Source organism: Theobroma umbraticum, unplaced genomic scaffold (genome assembly GCF_002168275.2).
Source record: "Theobroma umbraticum cultivar Fairchild unplaced genomic scaffold, ASM216827v3 scaffold_50.0, whole genome shotgun sequence".
In the NCBI taxonomy this organism is placed as follows: domain Eukaryota; kingdom Viridiplantae; phylum Streptophyta; class Magnoliopsida; order Malvales; family Malvaceae; genus Theobroma; species Theobroma umbraticum.
The window spans coordinates 2,797,184-2,818,822 of NW_018397261.1; the positions used below are offsets into that span (position 1 = coordinate 2,797,184).

At 35.1% G+C, this 21,639-nt stretch overlaps 2 protein-coding genes across 3 annotated transcripts; one reads left to right on the plus strand and one right to left on the minus strand.

Annotated features, from left to right (window-relative positions):
• The first annotated feature begins 2,880 nt into the window (after nt 1–2,880).
• LOC110418265 (rhamnogalacturonan I rhamnosyltransferase 1-like) lies at nt 2,881–7,578 on the plus strand. The gene is made up of 8 exons (XM_021430942.2): nt 2,881–4,151; nt 4,727–4,794; nt 4,908–4,996; nt 5,147–5,312; nt 5,476–5,765; nt 5,859–6,063; nt 6,158–6,315; nt 6,738–7,578. The coding sequence occupies exons 1-8, from the start codon at nt 3,848–3,850 to the stop codon at nt 6,982–6,984; spliced, it is 1,527 nt and encodes a 508-aa protein (XP_021286617.1). The 5' UTR covers nt 2,881–3,847; the 3' UTR covers nt 6,985–7,578.
• Nucleotides 7,579–9,339: 1,761 nt separating this feature from the next.
• BIM1 (basic helix-loop-helix (bHLH) DNA-binding superfamily protein) lies at nt 9,340–17,638 on the minus strand. Of its 2 annotated transcripts, none has more exons than XM_021430941.2 (12): nt 17,290–17,638; nt 16,624–17,093; nt 16,363–16,440; nt 14,559–14,882; nt 13,018–13,123; nt 12,768–12,904; nt 12,477–12,588; nt 11,962–12,031; nt 11,774–11,869; nt 11,186–11,646; nt 9,990–10,119; nt 9,340–9,844 (listed from the first exon to the last, which is right to left on the minus strand). In XM_021430941.2, exons 2-12 carry the CDS (start codon nt 16,658–16,660, stop codon nt 9,749–9,751), a joined length of 1,647 nt encoding a protein of 548 aa, XP_021286616.1. In that variant the 5' UTR covers nt 16,661–17,093; nt 17,290–17,638; the 3' UTR covers nt 9,340–9,748. The 2 variants fall into 2 exon arrangements, with proteins under 2 accessions (XP_021286616.1, XP_021286615.1); XM_021430940.2 differs by having other exon boundaries at nt 14,559–14,927; nt 17,290–17,637.
• Between the last annotated feature and the right edge of the window lie 4,001 nt (nt 17,639–21,639).

Below are 21,639 nucleotides of genomic sequence, written 5' to 3' on the forward strand. Positions count from 1 at the left end.
ATAGAGATCGACCCTTTTCCTTTTTATTGTCATTATTCATATATATGCTTTGGAAGAGAGTTTGCCATGGAGATTTTCCTAGTATGTCACTTTCCAACCATGTTTTATTTAAGTGTTACAATCCATTATTAGTCATTGCGGGGGGGAGGGGCTGCATTTAATTATTTTCTGGTTACTACTTCTCTTTAAAGGGATTGACCCTTTTCTATTTCTGCCAAATTACATTATGATGAGTAAAATTAAACCAAAATTGATGTATATTAATGCTGAGGAAGAGTTTTTTAGGGACATGTCGTAAGAGAAAACATGCATACACGTATTTCTATGTTATGTATTTGAAATTTATTACTTTAAATGAAAATCCATTGACTTAAAACGAACGAGAACAAACAAAGGAATACAAGGATAGCAAAAACCACTATGATATGTACCTTTGTCTACTTTGTTTCTCCAAAGTAGATGAATCAATTAATTCCACTGAAATGATTGATTATGAAATTTACAAATGAAAAATGCTATGCTTTTTTTTTAAAAAAAATGGAAAAATTCATCTTGATTAGCATTACAATTTAGTTAAATTGAAAATATTACTATGGGTCCAGAATCTAAGATCTTATACTAACAAAAATCTAATTTGTGGGACAAAAAAATCCCAACAAAAAAATATGGAAATGGAAATATTCAAAGTCACCTACCCTTGTTCAAGAGGACCCACGTCAGATACAGCGGATAGGATGTTAAATCTATCAAACAAGATGGTGGTGAATCCTCTCCCCTATTGTCGCAGAGGATCCTGGCCCGTGGTTTAGGTTTCAAGTTCCCATCAAAGATGAACTATTACATCCCTCCGGATCATCTGCACCCGTGCAAGGATCTCGCCACGTATGCAAACCCCCAACAACGTCGAGCACAAAAATAAACCATCGCCATTTAACCGCGTCAACTTCATGGTTCAAAGATTTCTAATCTTTTAAGTTTGGATCACCGTCACCACTGCCTGGAGCGCGTGAACAAAAAATATCTGTCTTTGTGGGCACGAACATCTTAATCACGTTGTCGATGGAGCCCACTGACCTGGCATCAAGCGATCTGATGGAGTGGAAGAGCGTTAGGATTGTTACACCTGGCATCCCGATGGAGTGACCGTTCTGACACAGAAACGCCGTCTTAACGGCGCAACCGACACTCCGACAGCAAAATGGGTCGAAAGCAGAGCCGTTGTCAATACGGTTCAGGGTTCTTTTCAATTTTTTTTTATTATTTTCTGTTGTTTTTCCCCTCCTTTTGTGGAGATTCGAGCCCGATGGAAATATCACATGCTCAATTCAATTAGACATTCGGCATGAGGGGAAACTTGACCATAATGTACTCCCTAACAAGAGCATATGTATGTATCTCGTATGCTTTCTTTGAGTTTTTTTTTTCCTTGAAAATAAACAAACAAGGATTAGTAATAGTAGAATTTCAAGTCTTTGTTATTTTAGAGATACCTTCTTTAAAACAAATATATAACATTTAGGTTGTAATAATGAATCTCATATTTTTACACACCTTGGTTTTTTTTTTTAAAAAAATTTAATAGAAAATAATTTCAACTCGAACTTTTCAAATCAAAAACTATATATACCTATAATTGTACTAAATACTTAAATATTATGTTTTGATTTTATTTTTCTACATAATTAAAGTGATTTTATTTAGTTGTTGAAGTATTGTGAGATTTAAGTGAACCCATTAATAATGATTGTATATGATTATTGTTGACTTGGGACATAGTTCTAGAACTCACGACATACTTTTTCAACATTTTCAACTATTAGGACAGTTATTTATTGCAAATATTAGTATTTTTTTTGGGGGGGTTAAAGGTTTAGTTTAGTATACTGTACATTAACTCAGTGGTGTGCACCCTCGTTTTCAATGGTTTGGCTGCCTTTATAAAAGTTAGGTCAAATCTCAAATCCAACATATTGCTAAATATAATAAATTTAAGCTAATTCCAAAACTAATACAGTAAAATTCATTTGCAGATAAATTATTTAAATTTACAATTTATTGGATTTCATTAACAAAACAATTATATTACAGAATTACTTTTTTAATACTTAAGTAATAACTCTATTAAGGTATTAAATGGCTATTATTTTAGAAAAAAAAAACGATAACTTAAATCCCAACTAGGTATATGACCCAAAAGGAAAATCAACCAGGTAAAAGGGAACAGGTGGTTGAAACATACAATTCAAGAAGTCAGGACAATTTGAATGAGCATGCTTGCAAGGAAAAACGACGTCAACCTACAAAACTTATAACTTAAATTTAATTTAAAAATTAAATTGCAGAAGAACCATGCATGTATATGCCAATAATAGATAACATTGCGTCAAAGCAAATTAGACTGGTACTATTAATTGAAAAGTCCATTATTATTGAAAAAGAAAGGGTTACATTGTGTTTTCATATGCCAATAATATATAACATTGCGTCAAAGCAAATAAGGTTAGTACAATTAATTGGAAAGTTCATTATTGTTGAAAAGGAAAGGGTTACATTGTGTTTTCATATGCTTTTGCCATTTTGTTTTTTCTTTATAAATTTGATGCATGCATTTTGTAGTAGGCTGCCAAACTAGAAAGAAAATTTGAACCCAAATTTTTCTCTCCAGAATCTAATCTCTTATTTTCTTTTTTTTTTATTTTTTGGAAAAAGAAATTAGAAAAATGTTTGGTTGCCGAAATTAGTAAATTTAGTTAAAATTTTTGGATCAATTAAGAAACAAGTTTATTAATAAATGATTTTCTTTATTTTATACAAGCAGTTGGCAGGAAAAGAGTTTTGCCAAATTCGGCGTAGAAAATTTAATGGTCTTCTCAAATTTTGAATTTCCAAATTTGGCTGTTATTTTAGCATTGAATGAAACCCATAATTTAATTTTTCCAAATATTTGCGTAAATCCTGATTAAGGCGACACACACCCACGTACTGAAATTCTCGCGATATATTGTCGGTGTAGCGGCAGATGATTCAATGCCATCCCAAATCTAACGGCGATCGTAAAACCCATCCACTCGAATACAAGAAACTCCATCCTCAGAGGGGGCCACCTGTGCGTTACCACCGCAAGATTAGTCGCCACGTAGGGGAAACTTTGGGCCCGCTCATACTGTAACTCAGCTGGCAGGCATTTATTGGTTGAAATCGAGTTAACCATGGAGAGCAGTCAAACAGCTAACCCTAGTCAACAACCCATTAGAATCGTAAACTATGGTTAAAAAAGTGATCATCGGTGTACGGCTCGCATCCCCCCCCTCTCTCTCTCTCGCGTCGTAAATGCATTGCCAACTACACGGCGTTATATTCTCGTTTCTAAATCTATTCTCTCTCTAAATTTCCTCCTTCTCTCTCATTCTCTGGATTGGCTTATGGTCGAGGCAGGCACGGGTTTCAACGGCAGCTCCACCGTAATATCTTACCGGGAAAGTGATTTGATCGCCCACGAGGAGGAGGAGTTTTTTTTTTTTTTTTGAAAATTAGTTTATTATTCGATTGGAATTTGTTAATTTGTTGAGTTTCATTTGGAAGAAGAGGAAACAAGTGGATCTCTTTGATTGATTTTGAATATTTTGTTGAAATTTTGTAAGTTATCGGATCTCGAAGATTCTGTTAGGTTTTATTTTTTGGAAAATAAAAGCACAGGAAGGGAATGTTTTCCCTTTTTTTTCGGGTGGTTACTAAATTGGGCGAAAATTATCTGACAATCAACATACATTGATCGAATTTGAAACGAACGAAGCGGAGTCGTATTGGGGGATGAGGGGGAGAGTGGGGATTATCGTTGTTGTTGGAGATGTGCAGTGTTGAGGGGTTAGGGAGAAAGGGAGGGATAAGAATGGGGGTGATGAAAGGGGGAGGAGGAGGCGGCGGGGAGAGAGTGGAGAAGTTGAAGAGCTCGAGAATGAAGCTGTGGATGATACGCGCCACCACATCGGTGTTGCTGTGGACTTGCATCGTACAATTAACGGCTTTGGGAGAGACGTGGGGACCACGCGTCCTTAAGGGTTGGCCTTCCTGTTTCTCTCATCAGGATTCCTCCGTTTCCGTTATTGAAGACACAGTCCCCTCCGTTCCCGCCCGTGTCCTTCCTCCCAAAAGTAAGTTTTTCCTCTTCTTTTTCCTTTTTTTAAAATTAATTAAATTTCTGTTGATTTTAGTATATTGTTTCTTTATTATGCATTGTTTTGGGTGAAATTAGGGGAAGAAATTGAGCTAGTCTTTACTGGAAACAGGAAACTGGGTTGAATACTTTTAGGTTTATCTAAATTCTTATTTGAGGGGAAAAAAGCAATAAAAAATGACAGATTTTCATTGGGTCTTTGAGCACTTTCAATTGGCGATCTCTTCAATGCCTAAAGTGCAGTTATTTAGATATAGTAATGCTGATCGAATTCAATTTGAGTCTCCCCAATATTTACATCATCATCTTAGTTTTGATCGAATTATGTCCTTTTGTTTATCTAGTGCGATATGTTTGCTTGAAATGCGATATCCTTTATGCATGGAATTTTTCATGTGGGGTATAGTTTTATGCCAATATATTGTTATTTTTACATTTTATTTTTCATTAACTTTTAGGGATCGTTGTTCTTGTATATTTCTCTCGTGTTAATTTTTCTGGTTTTGAAATTTATATTTTAATGTGATATGATGTTTTGTTTGTTGACCCTAGGGGTATATAAAAACAACGGTTACTTGATGGTTTCATGCAATGGAGGTCTCAATCAAATGCGAGCAGCAGTGAGTGCATTAGCCAAGGAATCTAAACATATTTTTTATTTTTTCCGTTTTTTAAGCTTCTGTTTAGATTATGTAAGTTCATGATTTGCTCTCGTGTTGGGTTTACATGACAGATTTGTGACATGGTTACCATTGCAAGATATTTAAATGTCACCCTTATAGTCCCGGAGCTAGATAAAACATCCTTCTGGGCTGATCCCAGGTGTGTTAACTAAACTTTTCTTTAATTAATCTATTGAATATTGCAAATGTCGAGATTTAAAAAGGATGGTCTAAAATATGTTCCGGGTAGTTTTGAACTGGAATTATTTTTCTTACATATCTCTAATTATATTTTTAATTGACATGACAGTGAATTTCAAGATATATTTGATGTGGATCATTTCATTACATCACTGAGAGATGAGGTTCGGATATTGAAGGAGTTGCCTCATAGGCTTAAGAGGAGAGTGGAAATGGGACTGGTGCTTTCCATGCCACCAGTTAGTTGGTCTGATATATCCTACTACCATAATCAGGTCAATTCTTTGTCATCAGTGGGTCGTTTATGCCCTTAGAGCCATTTAGACTTTATAATTGAGCTTGGTTCTTTCTTCTCTTTTTGTAAATGTTTATATGCTTTTGCAGTTCTTTTCCTTCTCGAATACCCCTCTTAAAGTAGTATATATCTATTGCATGCAGATTCTTCCTCTGATACAGAAGTATAAAGTTGTACATTTAAATAGAACTGATGCTCGACTGGCCAACAATGGGCAACCTTTAGATATTCAGAAGCTGCGATGTCGTGTAAATTTTAATGCTTTGAGATTCACTTCTCAGATAGAGGAGTTGGGTAAACGAGTTATTAAGCTTCTGAGGCAAAATGGTCCTTTTATAGTACTTCATCTTAGATATGAAATGGACATGTTAGCATTTTCTGGCTGTACCCAAGGTTGCAACAATGAGGAGGTGGAGGAGTTGACAAGAATGAGGTGAGCTGTACATGCATCTTCAACAATAAATTGACCAGGAAGTCTACATTTTAAACTTTAATCTAACTCTTCCTTGCACAACCATTTTGGCAGATATGCTTATCCCTGGTGGAAAGAGAAAATAATAAATTCTGACTTGAAAAGGAAAGATGGTTTGTGCCCTTTGACGCCTGAGGAAACTGCCCTTACTTTGAAGGCACTAGACATTGATACTAGTTACCAGATCTATATTGCAGCTGGTGAAATATATGGTGGAGAGAGAAGAATGGCAAGTCTTGCTGCAGCTTATCCAAAATTGGTAAGTAGGTGGAAGTTCAGCAAATTCAATGTAATAATGTTAGAATTTTCATTTTATCCTGTATCAATAATCAGTCATATGTTTGTTGAAACAGGTTAGGAAGGAGACTCTCTTGGAGGCATCAGACCTTAGGTTTTTTCAAAATCATTCATCCCAGATGGCAGCATTGGATTATCTTGTTTCCCTGGAGAGTGATATATTTATTCCTACATATGATGGAAACATGGCTAAAGTTGTAGAAGGCCATCGCAGGTACTGCTCTGCAGATAGATTGGTTCTTAATATGTTCATAAAGGTTGTCTTGCATTTATTAAATGATTCCAGTCCTTTTTTCCTTAGATGAGATGAAAAATTTTGGAAATGTTTAAATATTCCCATATTTATATCTCTACCATCAACAGGACAATAGTTTGTTTATTTCTTGATGCAAAATTATTGCCAAACTTTTTCTTTCTATTTTTTTAACCACCTTTTTATTAGATTCAGGAATCTGATATTGTTTGTGTTTCAATGATTGCAACATGAACTAAGGAATTTTACAACTACCCTTTTCTGGAGTGCTTTTTTGATGTTTCTCATATAAGTGATAGTAGTTCTGGTGTATTTTGCTTTTCTGCATGGTTAAAACTATTTGTCATAATGTGTAATAATTGTAGTGTTAATTGCTCCTTCAGATTTCTGGGATTCAAGCAGACAATTTTATTGGACAGAAGGCTTTTAGTTGATCTGATAGATCAGTACAATGGTGGATCTCTTAATTGGGATGAGTTCTCAGCTGCTGTGAAGGAAACTCATGAAAGTCGCAAGGGGCAACCAACAAAAAGGTTGGTGATCCCAGACAGACCTAAAGAAGAGGATTACTTTTATGCCAACCCAGAAGAATGCTTGCAACCATCATATGGGCAACTAAGTAGCACGTGATCTTTCTGTCTGGGGACTGTGACAATTATCAGTGTTTTTTGTTAAGAGTGCTAGATATCGCACCTGAGACCCAAAGGTAGTTTCTCTACAGAAGGATGGATGACTACAATGATGGTTTTTCTTTGGAGGAGGCAGCTGTGGAGATGATTGGGGACTCAAAAACTAGAAGAAAGCCTGGGAGGATCATGCGAAGCTGCTGGAGGACACCAAAATTATTAGTATATGCAAATAATCAGAATCATGTATAGAAGAGTTGCCCTGCCATTATAGGGTGATATCCGATCAAGAATGGGTGGTTGTACACGAGGGATGCAAGTATAGATTTGGATTACTGAGACTGGACTTGTGGAAGGTTAATCCTTCACCCTCCCGTCTTGAAATTTTTTGTTTCTTTTAAATCGCTCACAATCTAGTTAGCCAGCATATATCAAATCACATTCTAGAATTCAATCTTGTCACACCCTACACAGACCAATGTTTTTGTTTCTAGTATGGCCCCATCAATGCCGGGAATGGTTGAAAGGCATTGAATAGTATCTTTACTACACACTTATCTTTTAAATTAAATGGTGCTGTTCTTGACATTTTTGGTGAGTAACTTGGGTGTTTCCCTCCAGTTGGGATATTATGGTCAGTCCTTATCAGTGAGGCTATTTGTCGCTGTTGCTTGATCCGTAACTGCGGTTGGTGAACTTCGGTCTGTTAAGTGGATAGCCCGATTAAATTTCGCATTGGATATTCACAACCCAACCCATCAAGCCTAGCCTATTATTAAACATCTTCCCTAGAGCATTTCCGTTTACTGTGATCCATTTTTGTGGTTTATTTGAGTTTAAGAGTTGCTATTTCGAAATCAGAATTTTCTATGATATTGGACATATTGTCTGCTTTCTGTGTGGATATAATACAAACTATATGGTATAAGCAAATAAGTTTTAGTAGTGCAAAAATATTCAAGAAGCTTTTGTTTTATATCATATGATTGCAATTGCCTCTCGTCCTTTTGCAGGATTGGTTGGCATGTCATTGTTTTTGTGCCACCAAATGTTGTCGTGGGCTTGGGTTCAGCCATCTGAATACCTTATCTTGTGGGTTTTGTTAGTTATCTAGTACTACCTGGTTTTGTTTATTTCGGTTCAGCCTTGGATAAGCAAACAAAATGGGGGGGCATGCAGCGGAGCTTGAGCATTGAGAATAACGCATCAAGAAGATGCGTTGCGAAAGGAACAGTGACAGATTTTGACCAACACAAAGGCAAAGAAAAAGAGCAAGAGCAAGAGCAAGAGAAGAGACAGGTGGGACCCAAAACAGGCAATTTGATATTTGATAATAGTTTGGTAGCAACTGGTTCTTAGTCCAAAAGCGTAGCGAATACCGAATGGATAAGACGTGAGAGGACAACATCTGTCATCCGCTGTGCTTTTGGGCTTTAGAAAAGCTGCAAAAAACAAAGAAGTTTGGAAGCAAGCATCGATGTGTTTTACAAATGAAGTAAACAAAGGAGGAGAAAAAGGTCTGGAAGTTGATATACATACAGGAAGGAACAGCAGGTTGTCTTTGGAGCATGGGAAAGTTCACAGATTCAAAAAGGCAGTGGCTTTGGCCTTCCGTGCACCATGCTTCTGCTCTTGTTCGCTTTTTCATGTTCTTGCATGATCCGATAATCCCCCCTAAACCCCTACCCTAAGCACTAATAGCTTTTCAACTTTGTATTCAAAGCGATGATCCAGTCAAAGCAATTCGTTCAAAAGAGTAATAAATGCCGTTGCCACACCATAACACAACAAACAAAGCAAGCAAAAACTTTGTTTCTTGGGGTTTATTGTCTCGTCCCAAAGCCACCTTTCAAAAACAAACTAGCAACGATAATATTTTGTTAGCAAAGGAGGACGGCTTGGCCTGCAACGATCGATTGTGATGTTCGGTAATACTACACTATGCTCTACTAGCTTTCTCACCTAATTTCCCATTTTCATTTCTAATTGAGCTTACTTCAAACTTTAATCTTGGATTCTTATTACAAGACAAAGCGCAAAAGCTCTAGGAAACATCACATCCTGTCACCGATACTGCTTCATCTACATCAATCTGTCGTTTCGTCCAATGTGCTGTGCCTGTTGAGTTGCTCTACACCCAAGCCCTAATCCTGGTCACTTCAAATTTCCAATTTATTTATTTTTCTAAACTGGGTATTCTCCTTTTATAAGACTCCTTGCTATCCCAACACGTATACACAATTACTCCAACCGAAACGAATTAAAATGCAATGAATAAGAAAAAATAAATTAAATCAATGATTTTTTTTTTTAAATACCCACGTAAATAATGATAAAATCTTCCGACAGATACTGAAAGTTGCAGACAAGGTGGCATTTGATTTATATGAAGGTAACAACATTTCTTGAGGTTCCAACAGCAGAGCTGAATCTCGGAAAAAACATGTTAACAAATAATGAAGGAAAAGGAAAGAAACTTTGAGATGATGAAGGAAGCCTTCAACGAAAAGCAGCTTCTCAACATCCATATATATAGTGAAATACACAAATGAATAGATAAATAATCACATATTTGTTTGCTGGGAATTTTATGCATCCCAGCAAAACCTTAAAGCTTTCAACTAGATGTACATGGGATCTTTGTCTTCCACTAGCTAGTTTATCGACTAGGATGAGTGCATAACCCTCGGGCTGGGGCAGGCTACTCCAAAAAATGAATTAATTTAATCAAAAATGAATATCCTGAAAAATCGTCACACTAGCCTTTTTCATGTCTTAAGCTTCTTTAGGGGTTGATCAGAATCCTCACCGCATCCAACTATAGAACGTGTCGTCCCCTGATTTGCAGTGGGAGCCTCCCTATCCTGGAGCACCATAAATACCACAGAATTAGGTTGTATTCCTTGGTTTTACATGATGAAGATTAAATAAGATGCTAACAGTTATTGTGAAATTCTAAATGATTAAACAACTAGAACAACGCAATGGCAAGTTGCAATGCCAAACAACCTTAAGTGTGGATGTTGAAGCGGTAGGCCTACTACTGGATCGCTTCCCAAGCTCAATTTGCACTGAGATGCTGGCATGTGACAAATCCACTCCCGAAGTCTGCAGTGCTTGTGTTAAAGTATTCAACAACCTGTCAAACACCATGATCAATTAATAAATCATGCATTCCTTAAAGATGGACTGCAAAAGTGTCTGTCTAATTAGAACTGCTTCCTCCATAAAAATAAACTAGACCGCTATTCTTCACAAAGCTAAGTGAGATAATCTCACCAGCTGAACCTTTCCAGACATTTTCTCTTCTCTCTTGGTCAGTGCAAAGATTCACACTAATCACCAATCTCCCTAGTCTACCATAAAATTAAGGGAGATGCCCTGGTGGTTCCTCCTTAAAAATAAGTTTGAGATCTTGGATTTGAGTCTAGGCACGAAGCTGAGGTGGATAAAGGGATGGGATAGAGTTATCTTCTAGTTTAACCCAGTATATATTTACAAAATAGCGCCAGAAGAAGAGTCAAGAAAAAATGTTCATCCTGAATTCAGAAACGTAGGCAAAGGGAGAAAAAGAATGCATAAATGGGAACTTGATACAAAAGCAAGCCTCAATGTTATGCTCATAACACCTAGAGTTGTCAACAAAGCATACTAACTTCAAAATTAACTGAAACAGATGCTGTAATAGTGCTTGTCAAACAGGGACAAATCAATACCATGCAACCATCTAGATAAGAGCATTGCAACTAATGTATTCTTTAACACTACATGGAAATGATAACAGCGATTCAGTCACGCTTCCCCTGACCTATATTCTTGTAGAAAGAATGCAGAGCAGCTAAACAGGTACTAGACAGTTAAAACCTAAGGACAAGACGAAGAAATGATGAGTCCAACCAAACAGCTACTGAGAAACATGACCCCCACTGTGAAGGGAGTGGACAATATGTTAAGAGCATACTGGCGCCTGAAAGATCAGGGAGGAAGGGGTTGATCTGAATAGATGCTAAATAAGGTCATTTCAGTTGAGGATCTCCATTCTGTGTATATTGACACTCATGGGACAAGAAATTATGATATTTTCAAATCATTTTAAATAAAAATGTATAAAAGAATCAAAGTTTATAAAAAAACAAGCAGAAATCAAAGCATTTAGAAAGCTATTAGATTATTTATCATATAAAAAATGAAAAATAGAAACTCACCCTTGCGAGTATACACTTGAGATGCTAATTGTTCCACCCTCAATTGTCAGATCTTGTTCTTTCAGCTTTTCACTAGGAAGAGCACCATCAGTAGTAAAGAATCCACTATGACATGCTACAGACTGAGGCTGAGATGCACAGTTTGCTACATCAGATGGCAGTCTAGGTGCAAGTTGAGCTGCAGTACCAGTACTCTGGGCAGAGGCAAAGAAGTTTGGCTGTAGTGAAACAGGAAAGGGCATTGTCTTATTCATCATTCCAGGAGAAAGGTCTATCGCTCTGAACGTAGAACCCGTGCTCATATCAGATTCTATTGGCTTCTGTGCACTTCCAGGAATGGTTGGAGCAACAGTGATGTTTCTCTCATCAAACTTTGCAGAAAAAACTAAGGCAGGAGCAGACACATCATTTATGGCTCGAGATTGATCAGCATAATTTTCTGTGGGCCTGTGGTTGTTTCTCTGTTTCAGACAAGGTTGATGATCAGTTGTTGAAAATTTGTTTACATTCAAAAACCGTAATCACCAAAAAAAAAAATCATCATCTGATGTGCAATGTTTGATCAACAGAGCCAAGTATAGAAGCTACCCATGGCATCAATTTTGATGGTTCACAGCTCCATCCTTGATATGTTCCCTCATACTTATGTACTTTTTCCTGTAAAAACTGAATGTACTCGATAACCTACGAGAAGATTGAACAGACTATTATTCAAAATTTTGAAAACTGTAGATGGAGAAAGAATAGATCATAACTATTAGAAGAAATCTATGTACCTCTAATAAAAATGAGGCCTTATCTCTCTTTTGGTCACTATGAGGAATGAGATCTCTCAGCATCTGAAATCTGCAAAAGAATGGATAGATTTTAGCCTCTAATGATGATTCTGCATCACAACATTTCCACTTTTCAGTTACTCAACAGCAATTAACCTCCAATTTCACTTTGCCAAAGGCTTTCAAATGATCAAATTCATAACATATCCACAAATCCACATGAAATTTCCCCTTACATAATATCAGAACTAATATGTGAAACAATTGAAGAATTTTACTTGAAGCAAAGCTTCGTTGTTCAGTGCATTCTAAAGGAAAGAAAAAAAAGAAAAAGAACATGCACATGGTAAATTAACTATCTATAGAATCTAGAACTTTCTCAAGACGTCTCCATCTCACGGTAAGAGTAATCAAAAGGGTTCAGTACTCTTCAATTTTTTTTAAAAGGGTTTTCCTGTGAGAGTAAGGGAATACGTTCCACATGAAATCAAGTAATAGTGCTTAATTTTACTTGCCTGTCATTAATTTTACTCCTTCTCCGCTGCTCAGTAGCAGAATGTTTTGACCTTGGGGTGTTGGCCTTCTGATCAGGTGCGGTCTTTCCATCCACTTTTACTCTCAATTCTCCTGCAAAAAGAAGCAAAACTATTAGGCCAACGAAATTCTTCAATAATTCTAGTAACACCCTAAAAAATAACCGCCCCAGATCCTAAAATGCGTAACAAACCAATACATATTTAGGTTCACTTGTATTTACACTAATGTACAGCATATAGAGTGCAGTGTAACCCAAGCAAAATGATTACCTTTACTATGGGTAGTAGTAGAACTCTCTTTCTTGAAAACAAAATCTTCATCTTCTTCAAAATCATCATCCTGTGCGCTACCCTTTGCTGATTTTATCATTTCCATGAAGCTTTGGGATTTCCGCTTTGATGATGGCCTGTAAACGAGATCCCCATGATACCCCTTAGTTAACTTTAACCCAGAAAAAAATTTAAAAAAAAAACAAAAATAAAAGAGCCATAAAAGAAACGACAACAGAAAGTGACTGACTGAGAAGAAGAGAGAGAGCTGAAACTGTTGCGATGGTTGTTGGTTGACGACTGCGACGCCCTCTCCAACGACGACGTGGCCCATTGCCCCACCTTCCCCGCCGCTTCTGTCAAAAGTAGCCGCCAAAATTAGACTCAGTTAAACGAGCATAACAGCATTTTATGCTGAATGGGCTGGGCTATATAAAGCTCTAGGACATTTAGCCCTAGTCCATATTGATATAGCAGCAGCCTTTGTTAGTGGAATAAATTATTTTATCCTAGAGCACGCAAAAAATTTATCTGATAATATCATTATCACATTTTTATTTGTAAATTTAGTTTAACAATATTAGTGTTATCTTTCCTTACAAAAAAAATAATTTACAATCGACTTATTTGAATGAAGTATGATTGCATCTTAAATTGATAAATTAACTTAAAACTTTGTCTAACGGTTGCCATCCTCTAATAGAGAATTATTAGATTTAAGGCTCAAATATCCACTCTGCTTTGGCCTTACTCTATTATACCAAGTAAAAAAACGAATCACCTTCAGGCCTCTTTGTTTGATTGATGATAATAAGGGCTTCAAAGTTTGTTACAGTATTGAATTTTTAATGTCGAAAAGAAAACAAAATTATAAAAGATGACAATGAAATATTAAAATGAAAAAGAAAATAATAAGTGAGAGTTTTAAGTTTTTAACTAGTATGTACCCACAAGAAAAAAGCCCTGAACTAGTTTCAAATTATTGATGGTGCTACTGAGAATGTGGAAGGCTGTAAAAGGTGTAATAGCAACAGGTTGTCATTGGTGGATTGACTTTAAATTAAAAAACATGTCCTAGGGGTTGCATTCCAGCGTCCAAAGAGAGTTAGAAAGCAAGTTGGCACAGTCATGGATAGTTATTATCTAGAACTATAATTAGTATAAGTACTATTATTTATTACCGCTAACGAGTCATGGCTGATCCAGTTTTTCTGCCAACCTAACTTACACTACCAGGAAAAAAGACAAACTACTCCGAGTGACAGGGTACTTTGCTGCTCCGTCCTGACTCCTGACGACTCTCTTGACTAGTTACCAAATTATCTTCAGTGCACTCGATTCTCATTGTATTTTGAAATCCATGCATAAATTCATCAATATACAATAATTAGCTACATCGATCTGCGCAGCCTGTATGCTACGAAAACCACACCACTCACCAACCTGAAATCATAGCGATTGACCTCTGCATGCGCTTGAAAATTAAATGGAAAACAAATTTAACGGTAGATATAGCATGAGGATTTATGATTCCTGCAGTTCCAAACTGCAAGATATTTCTGGCAGCAACAATACTCGTTGCACGTATCATCAACATTTACATTCCTGAAATCTACTCATAGATGTTAATAATGGTGATAATAAATGCATTAGGTTATTACTGATCCGAAAGTGAGTAAGGGCTAATGCAAGCAGGAAGTACATCCAAGCATAGGTTTGTCATGCATGATTGTTTCAAAATGACATTCTAGTATTAGACAAGTGTGTTGCAGACAGCAAGAAAACTCGTACCTCTTACAACGGGTGTTTCTCCGGCATTCTCCTTCCTTATCTTTCCCTTCTTTCCTGCAGATTCTTCCCACAAAGTGAAACCACTCCCTGTGTAAGAACTGCAGTTGGAGTTTTCGTCATTTCTCTCGGTACTACTCCCTTGAGCTACATTATATATAGCCCCCTCCGCTTTTGGAACCCTAGGATTGAAATAGGAAATGTGGCTTATACTGTAAGTTCCAATCCCACCAGGGAGAATGTGTTCCACAGAAGGTGGTGCCGGCGGTGGCGGCTTTTCAGCAGTTGCTACCTCCACTGGTGTTTCCTCCTTGGCACTTGTCTTCCCTAGGCGTTCCAGTTGTAGGAAATCGTGAGTTTTCAGGTACCCGCCTGCTTATTCGACATGACCAAACAAAGCAAAGCTAGATATGCATGAGAGACCATCGCAGTGTAGCATAAATAATACATACGACCATAATGCAATTTTTGGTACATAAACTAGTAACTAATCAGCCGCTGGAAACTCCAAATTGGCAAATTGAAAAAGATAATTGTAGTTGACAATTCACCCTTTTCTATTTCGCTTTTTGTGTTGTTTCCTTACGATGGCTTCCCTAAGATTATAACATATAAATCACACCAAAACAACAATATGATGCGTTTATGCTGCTGAGTGCTGATGGCGTATTTAATGGAAACAAAAAGTAAAATCATAGGAGTCAAAGCAAGTGCAAAAAGTTAAATTAACAAGATTATACTGGCAACACGTTATTATGTTTAGGTCATTCTCGACGAGCAAACAAACAAGACTTGAAATTCTTAATTTTTTTTTCTCTTGCGAGCTGAATAATGAATAGTATTAAAAATTCATGCCTAAAAAAAAGTAACACATAATAAAGTAATAATAATAATAATAATTAGAATTAAATTTTCTTCATTTCGTTGTCTTCTGGAAGTGGCATTCCATAAATAAATTAAGTACTTAAAGAATTGGAAAAGCGGGTTCAAATACAGCTAAAAACAGCTCAATTATAAATCTTGACCCAATCCGTCTCCATCAATTTCACGTGAAAGTCATTCTCATGAAAATGGTTAGGTTTGGTGTTGAATTATAAGAAGCAAAATTTCCATTAATCATTTAATAATAATATGATGTATGTACTTATTAATTAAAAGCGGCAATTATTTTAGAGAAGAAATTTTTTATTTCTTGGCTTGGGTCTTGTACATTAAATATCACGGGCGTAAGGGAAAGGAAACAAGGAAATGGAAGATAGAAGCGCGCGTGCCGTGAGTACAGTACAGGGGAAATGAGGTGGTGATGTGAATCATGTGACTTGTCAAATCATGTCCATCTCCATCATGGGCCCCTTTCCCTTCAATCCCCATGCTGCTCCCTCTGCTAAGCTAATTTCCTCCTTCGCCATTGCTAACTACTAGATGCTAATCCCCTCCTTTTTCGAGGATTTTCTCATCTCTCACCCTATTTTCTATCCCTTTTTTTTTTTAATCTTTTCCTACTATTTAATTTCTTGGATGGGCCCATCCAACGTTTCAATTGGCCCATGATCCATTCATTCGCAGAAAATGCAGTCACGTGCGCTACTTCAAATCGTGATCCCTAATAAAACCATAGGATTTTTCTTTAATTTTTTTCTTTTTCTCTCTCTCTCTCTCTCTCAACGTCATGTAAATATGTAATGTAGCATAATGTAATAATATTTTTAAAAAAAAAAAAAGAAAAAGAAATGAAAATTTAGACAGGAAAAAACAAACACATAGTATTTTTTTTTTGTGATCTTAAAAATAAGAAAGAAGGAATTACCTTGAGAAGGTGGCCTGGGATCTTGTTGGGCGCTTGAATGACTGCACAGTGACAGAAAGTCATGCGTTGATTTCCTTCCTGTTCGAATTTTTAACAAAAACTATTAACTCCTTAATATAAACCTGTGTAAATCACAGTTTCTTCAAAATTTTAACTCTCAACAAACAAAACAAAATATTTCCATTCGCATCTTGTTCTTTTTCCTTCTCGTAAATGATTTTGCAAAAAGAAAATCAAAGCGACGTAAAACAATCGAATTACCTTCGGCTCCGAAAGGACGGGATTGAGGGAGCTCCATCTACAGCTTCAGATTTTTTTTTCCCTTTGTTGCAGGGAAACTTTGGATCAGAAAATATATTACGTTATATAATTTTTGACGAGCGGAATTCAAAATTCAATGGCAATTCAATGAATTCGCAGAGCTTAAGCCGTCCGATTGCTTTATCAGATCCGTTTCACGTCGAGAAAGTAAATTTCGTCGGTAAAAAACTAGGCCTCCACCTGAGATCGGAGGCGCATTTACTTGACGCTTTCAAAACATGAAAGCTTTCCACGCAATTGAATTCAGATTCCAAAATTCTGAACCGTAATTAACTTGGACGCTGGAAAGAAAACTTTCTCGACTTTTTTCTTTCGTTTTCCTTGAAAAAATTCCACAATTTGCAGCTCCGAGAGATCTTCTCCACTCGTTCAACTGACCGAATCAGAATTATATTTTTTTGTCACCGAATCTGCCACCAGAAAACATCACAATATCAAATAAGAAAAAAGAAAAAGAAAACGATGCTTACACAAAATTCAGCACCTTCAAAGTTAAATGAAATTGAATTATGCATAATTCAAATCAAATCTAGCAAAACTAATTCAAAGAACAATCCAAAGAAGAAACTTTTCCAAAAAATAAAACAAAGAAGAAAGAGTACGCACCTGCTTGATCTGAATTGAAACCATTTTAACGTGAATTTCAGCGACGGAATGATTGAACCAACGAAAAAACTGAATTCTAAACACTGAAGTAAACTCGTAAAGTAAACATGTAATAATGCAGCTACTGAGAATCTTCTTCGAAATTCGACCACCAAACCAAACCAAAAAAAAAAAAACTCTCTTTTTCTTTGAAACTCTTTTCCTTTTATTTCCCTTACTTTGTAGAGAAGAAGCAGTTTGGCGAAGGACGAGGCTTTAGGTCGGAGAAAATGAACTCCTTTCTTTCTCTTTCTCTTTCTCTTTCTCTCTCATTTTCTTGAGCGTCCGCTTGCTTCAAAGATCATTTTATACACTTTCTTTCTTTCTTTTATTTTCATTTCTTCAAAAAAAGACTGGTTTCGGTAACGGCGTTGAGGTCACGACGTTGCGGCGGGGTTGACGACGTTAGTGCTAAGGTTTGACGGCTTCGTTTGATGGTTTCTCATGCTTTTTTTAATTTTGAAGTGTAAATATGGGTGTGGCATTCTATGGATCACGGAACTTAATGCTTTTAATTTTGGAGTTTTTTTTTCAAACAAAAATAAAAAAAAGCAAGGGAAGATATATAGTTTAATGTATTTGGCGATCCCGATTAATATTTTACAGCTTGTGTATTTGTCTTAGCCGAAAACAGAACATGGCTAAAGAAAGTGGCTAAATTCGAGTATTTTAACAACGGCTTAATGAGGGTTCTTTTTACCTCTCATCGCCCGCCATTTGTTTTTGTCTAATCTCCCCTCCGTTGAACTGGAGACCTTCAACCACTTACTAATATTTCAAACAAAAGAACTGAAGGTTTCGTTGGTTTTCGTTGAAAATGCTTCTCACTAAATATTGTAATTTTAGACACAATATTTTAACATGATACAGGAAGATATGTGATTAAATAGGTGTGAGTCTAACCTTGACGTGTATTATCTCTATTTGTATTTAATACGTTTAAAATAAAAAAATTTTCATGTCTTAACGTGTTAAATATGAGTAACATATTTAAAATATATTTAATTAATTATGTTAATTATGTTATCGTGTTTAAATATATAAACATGTTTAATTGTATTTAAACATATATACGTGGAACGTCTATCAACTTGTTAAAAATTAATAATTAAATACTACTTTAGCCTTAAATAATTATTTTAATAAGTTTATTAAATTTTATAAAGATAATAATGTAATTATGCCATGTACAAATCCTAATTTTGAACTTTTGTTTTGTTTTATTTGATGTTATTATTATTATTTGTTGTTATAATTGTTTTTATAATTATTGATTTTACATTTAAATAATAAAATTATATTTAATTGTAAATATTTTTATTTAAACTTGTTAATCATGTTATTAATCATGTCATTTAGTGTATTGGCACGTTTAACAAATGTGTTAATCGTGTCATATTATACGGTTATTAAACGTATACGTGTACATGTTTCAGATTTAAGACACGAATATTATTTATTTTATGTTCGTGTTTAACTTTAATGTGTTTTATGTCTAATCATATCTGACACGTTTAAGACACAAAAACCTGAGTTATCAAATCTATTTTTCACATTTTATTATATTTGATTAGTAAGCAACTGAGACACTCAGCAAAAAATTACTTAATAATCAACAAAAATAGATCCACAAACTTGGAAATTGTTTTCCATTTTACAAAAATGAAAAATTATTTCAAAGTAATCAATGCACCTATCAAGTTATTCTAGGAATGTAAATGAGTTATTATTATATGGATAGTCACATATATCCAACTCGATAATATAATGTTAGAATATCCTATATTCAATTATAAGACGGATTAAGCTAAGGTTTAAAACCCAACATAGATTCGGGTAAGTTTCAAGTATCATTTTTAGGATTCCTTAAACCCAAACTTGATTATATATAATGTTAAAAAAATTTTAAATTTGTGAGATTTGAACCTTTTATCCTTAATAAGTTAACACAATTTTTACCATTTTATGATTTTTACATCTAACTTAAATGGATATTTAATGGATTTAGATAATTGATGGATAGCTTTTTTTTTAATTGAAGAAAGGGGAATTTGAACCGTATTTTTAGACAAGGAGATCATGCACCAATCAATGAGCTAAATACTTGAGTGTATGTATAAGAATTCAATTTTGGATAGTTCTTTATCATTAGATTCAATTTTGGATAGTGTTTCATAATTTTATACGAGTTTTAATAAAATTGGGATATTTTAATAGCTAAATGGTTTTGGGTTGGGTACTTTAAAAATAGTGAGCACCGTTTATATCTTTAAGTTACCCATCTCTAAGAGGCACAGCTTAAAATAGTATTATAATTAATAAATAATTACTTTATATTTAATTTTAATTCAAATATACATTTAAAATTATTAAAATTTGTTAATAATAAATATTACTATTAATAAATAATTTTTAGTGTTTAATAAAAATATTTTAATAATTGTGTGAATATTACTATTTTAACAAGAATGCAAATTTATAAGAAAACAACCAAATAACAAAAAAAAAATTTCACAATCATTCAGACAACCAAAAAATCAAATTTTCAAAAAAATGTCAATTTTTTACAAAAATCATTTTTTGAAATTGCATTTTCACAAAACAAACATAACCGAAGAGCAATTTTGTTTTTGTTAGTATCTAATAATAATTGAATACAAATGCTTTTGAAGTATAAGAAATTCTAATTCAGCTCTCATCGGTTTGATTGATAGAGTGCATGTATCTCTTTTTCAAAGAGTTAGTCTCTAAGTTTCTTTTTTTTTTCCAAAGATCATATCTTAGAAAAAATATATTTTTTTTGTTTTGAACCTAAAATGAAAAGAGGAATAAATGGTCATAACTTTTTTGTTTTGGTACGTGTGAAAGTATTAAAGATTTATTAACATGAAGTTCAACTTTATCAAAGTATAAATTTGAGATTTTGATGTTAAAAAGTTTAAGTTGAGATGGAAATTATATTGTTAGAAATAATAAAATGTATAATTATAGGAGAAATTGTGGTGCAGTAAATTGCATGCAACAATTGAAACTCTTTGGCCCAATTCTACAGTTGATTGTTGTCAAGAATAAGCCGAATTAGGGCAACAGATGTTACCTCTACTGAGTGTACGAACTCTTATACACTGGCAAAAGAGGGAAGAGTGCGCATTGTTTCTTTCTTTGCTGTTGGAGCTTTTGGTTTTATTCTCACAATATGACATATCACATTTTCCGTAGAAAACATCACGTCCGGTAGTGGTAATATTGGCATTGACACTTTGGCGAACACCTCAGCCGTGGATAGCCATAGAGCTGCCATTAAAACGCCATCAGAGCTGTGGTGGACCCCGATCCACGGGCCCTTTATAATCCCATCATTCACATATCTTGTTTTAACTCTAGGTTGATACAAGCTGTGAGCCACGTGAGGGGGTGAACCTTTGAGGTTGACTTAAGCACAGTTACCCGTTGACAGGGGAAGGAAGATAATGCTAAAGAAGCAGGGGGAGATGGTTAAGAGGTGATGATTAGGGGCACAGATCCCGATTACGCAGCGTTAATAAAATACTAACTGCTCTTGAAGTTGAACAATTTGTGTTTTGGATCAGGGGATGTTGGTAGTAAAGGAGAAAATGTCACGTGCTGCGCGTCATGTCTCTCCTTCTTCTTCTTTTGTGGCCTTTCTTTTCTGTGTGCCGGGAAACGCGGGGCTTTATTTTCGACGCATGGCCCCCCATGTGCATTTCTTAGATTCTCTCCCTACTTCACTATTCCTATTACTACTAGTTTTAATCTTTCCATTTTCTTTTACCGATATGTGTTACATTATTCTTCTTTTGGTTTCACAAGTTGCTTCTCCCTTAGAATTTCCAAGGACAAAATTTAAGACCATGTTTTCAATTTATGAGGAAACAAGACTTATCATCCCATCATTGTCAACTTTATGTTTGTAGAATTTTTTTTGTTACATTATTATATATAATTTTGGACTACACAATTCGGATCAAAATTTTTTTTCCCCTTGAGGTGTCCTGGGGAAATTTTTACGATTGCAGATGTGGGTCATCCCTTCTTTCCTTTTGTTTAACTCGTTCGAAAGGAAGAAAAAAAAAAGGAATTTACTATACAACATGCTATTTTCATGTTAACATAAAATGTGATAGCATTTTTCTTATTTATCAATTTATCTTTGCCGTACATTAATAATAGGCCAACAGAAAATAATTTCATTATTCATGTTCTTATCTTTGACATATAAAAATAGATTGTTAGGATAGTCTTGAATTTTACTGTAACTAGGATTGTTTAATTTTAATTAAACTAGTATAC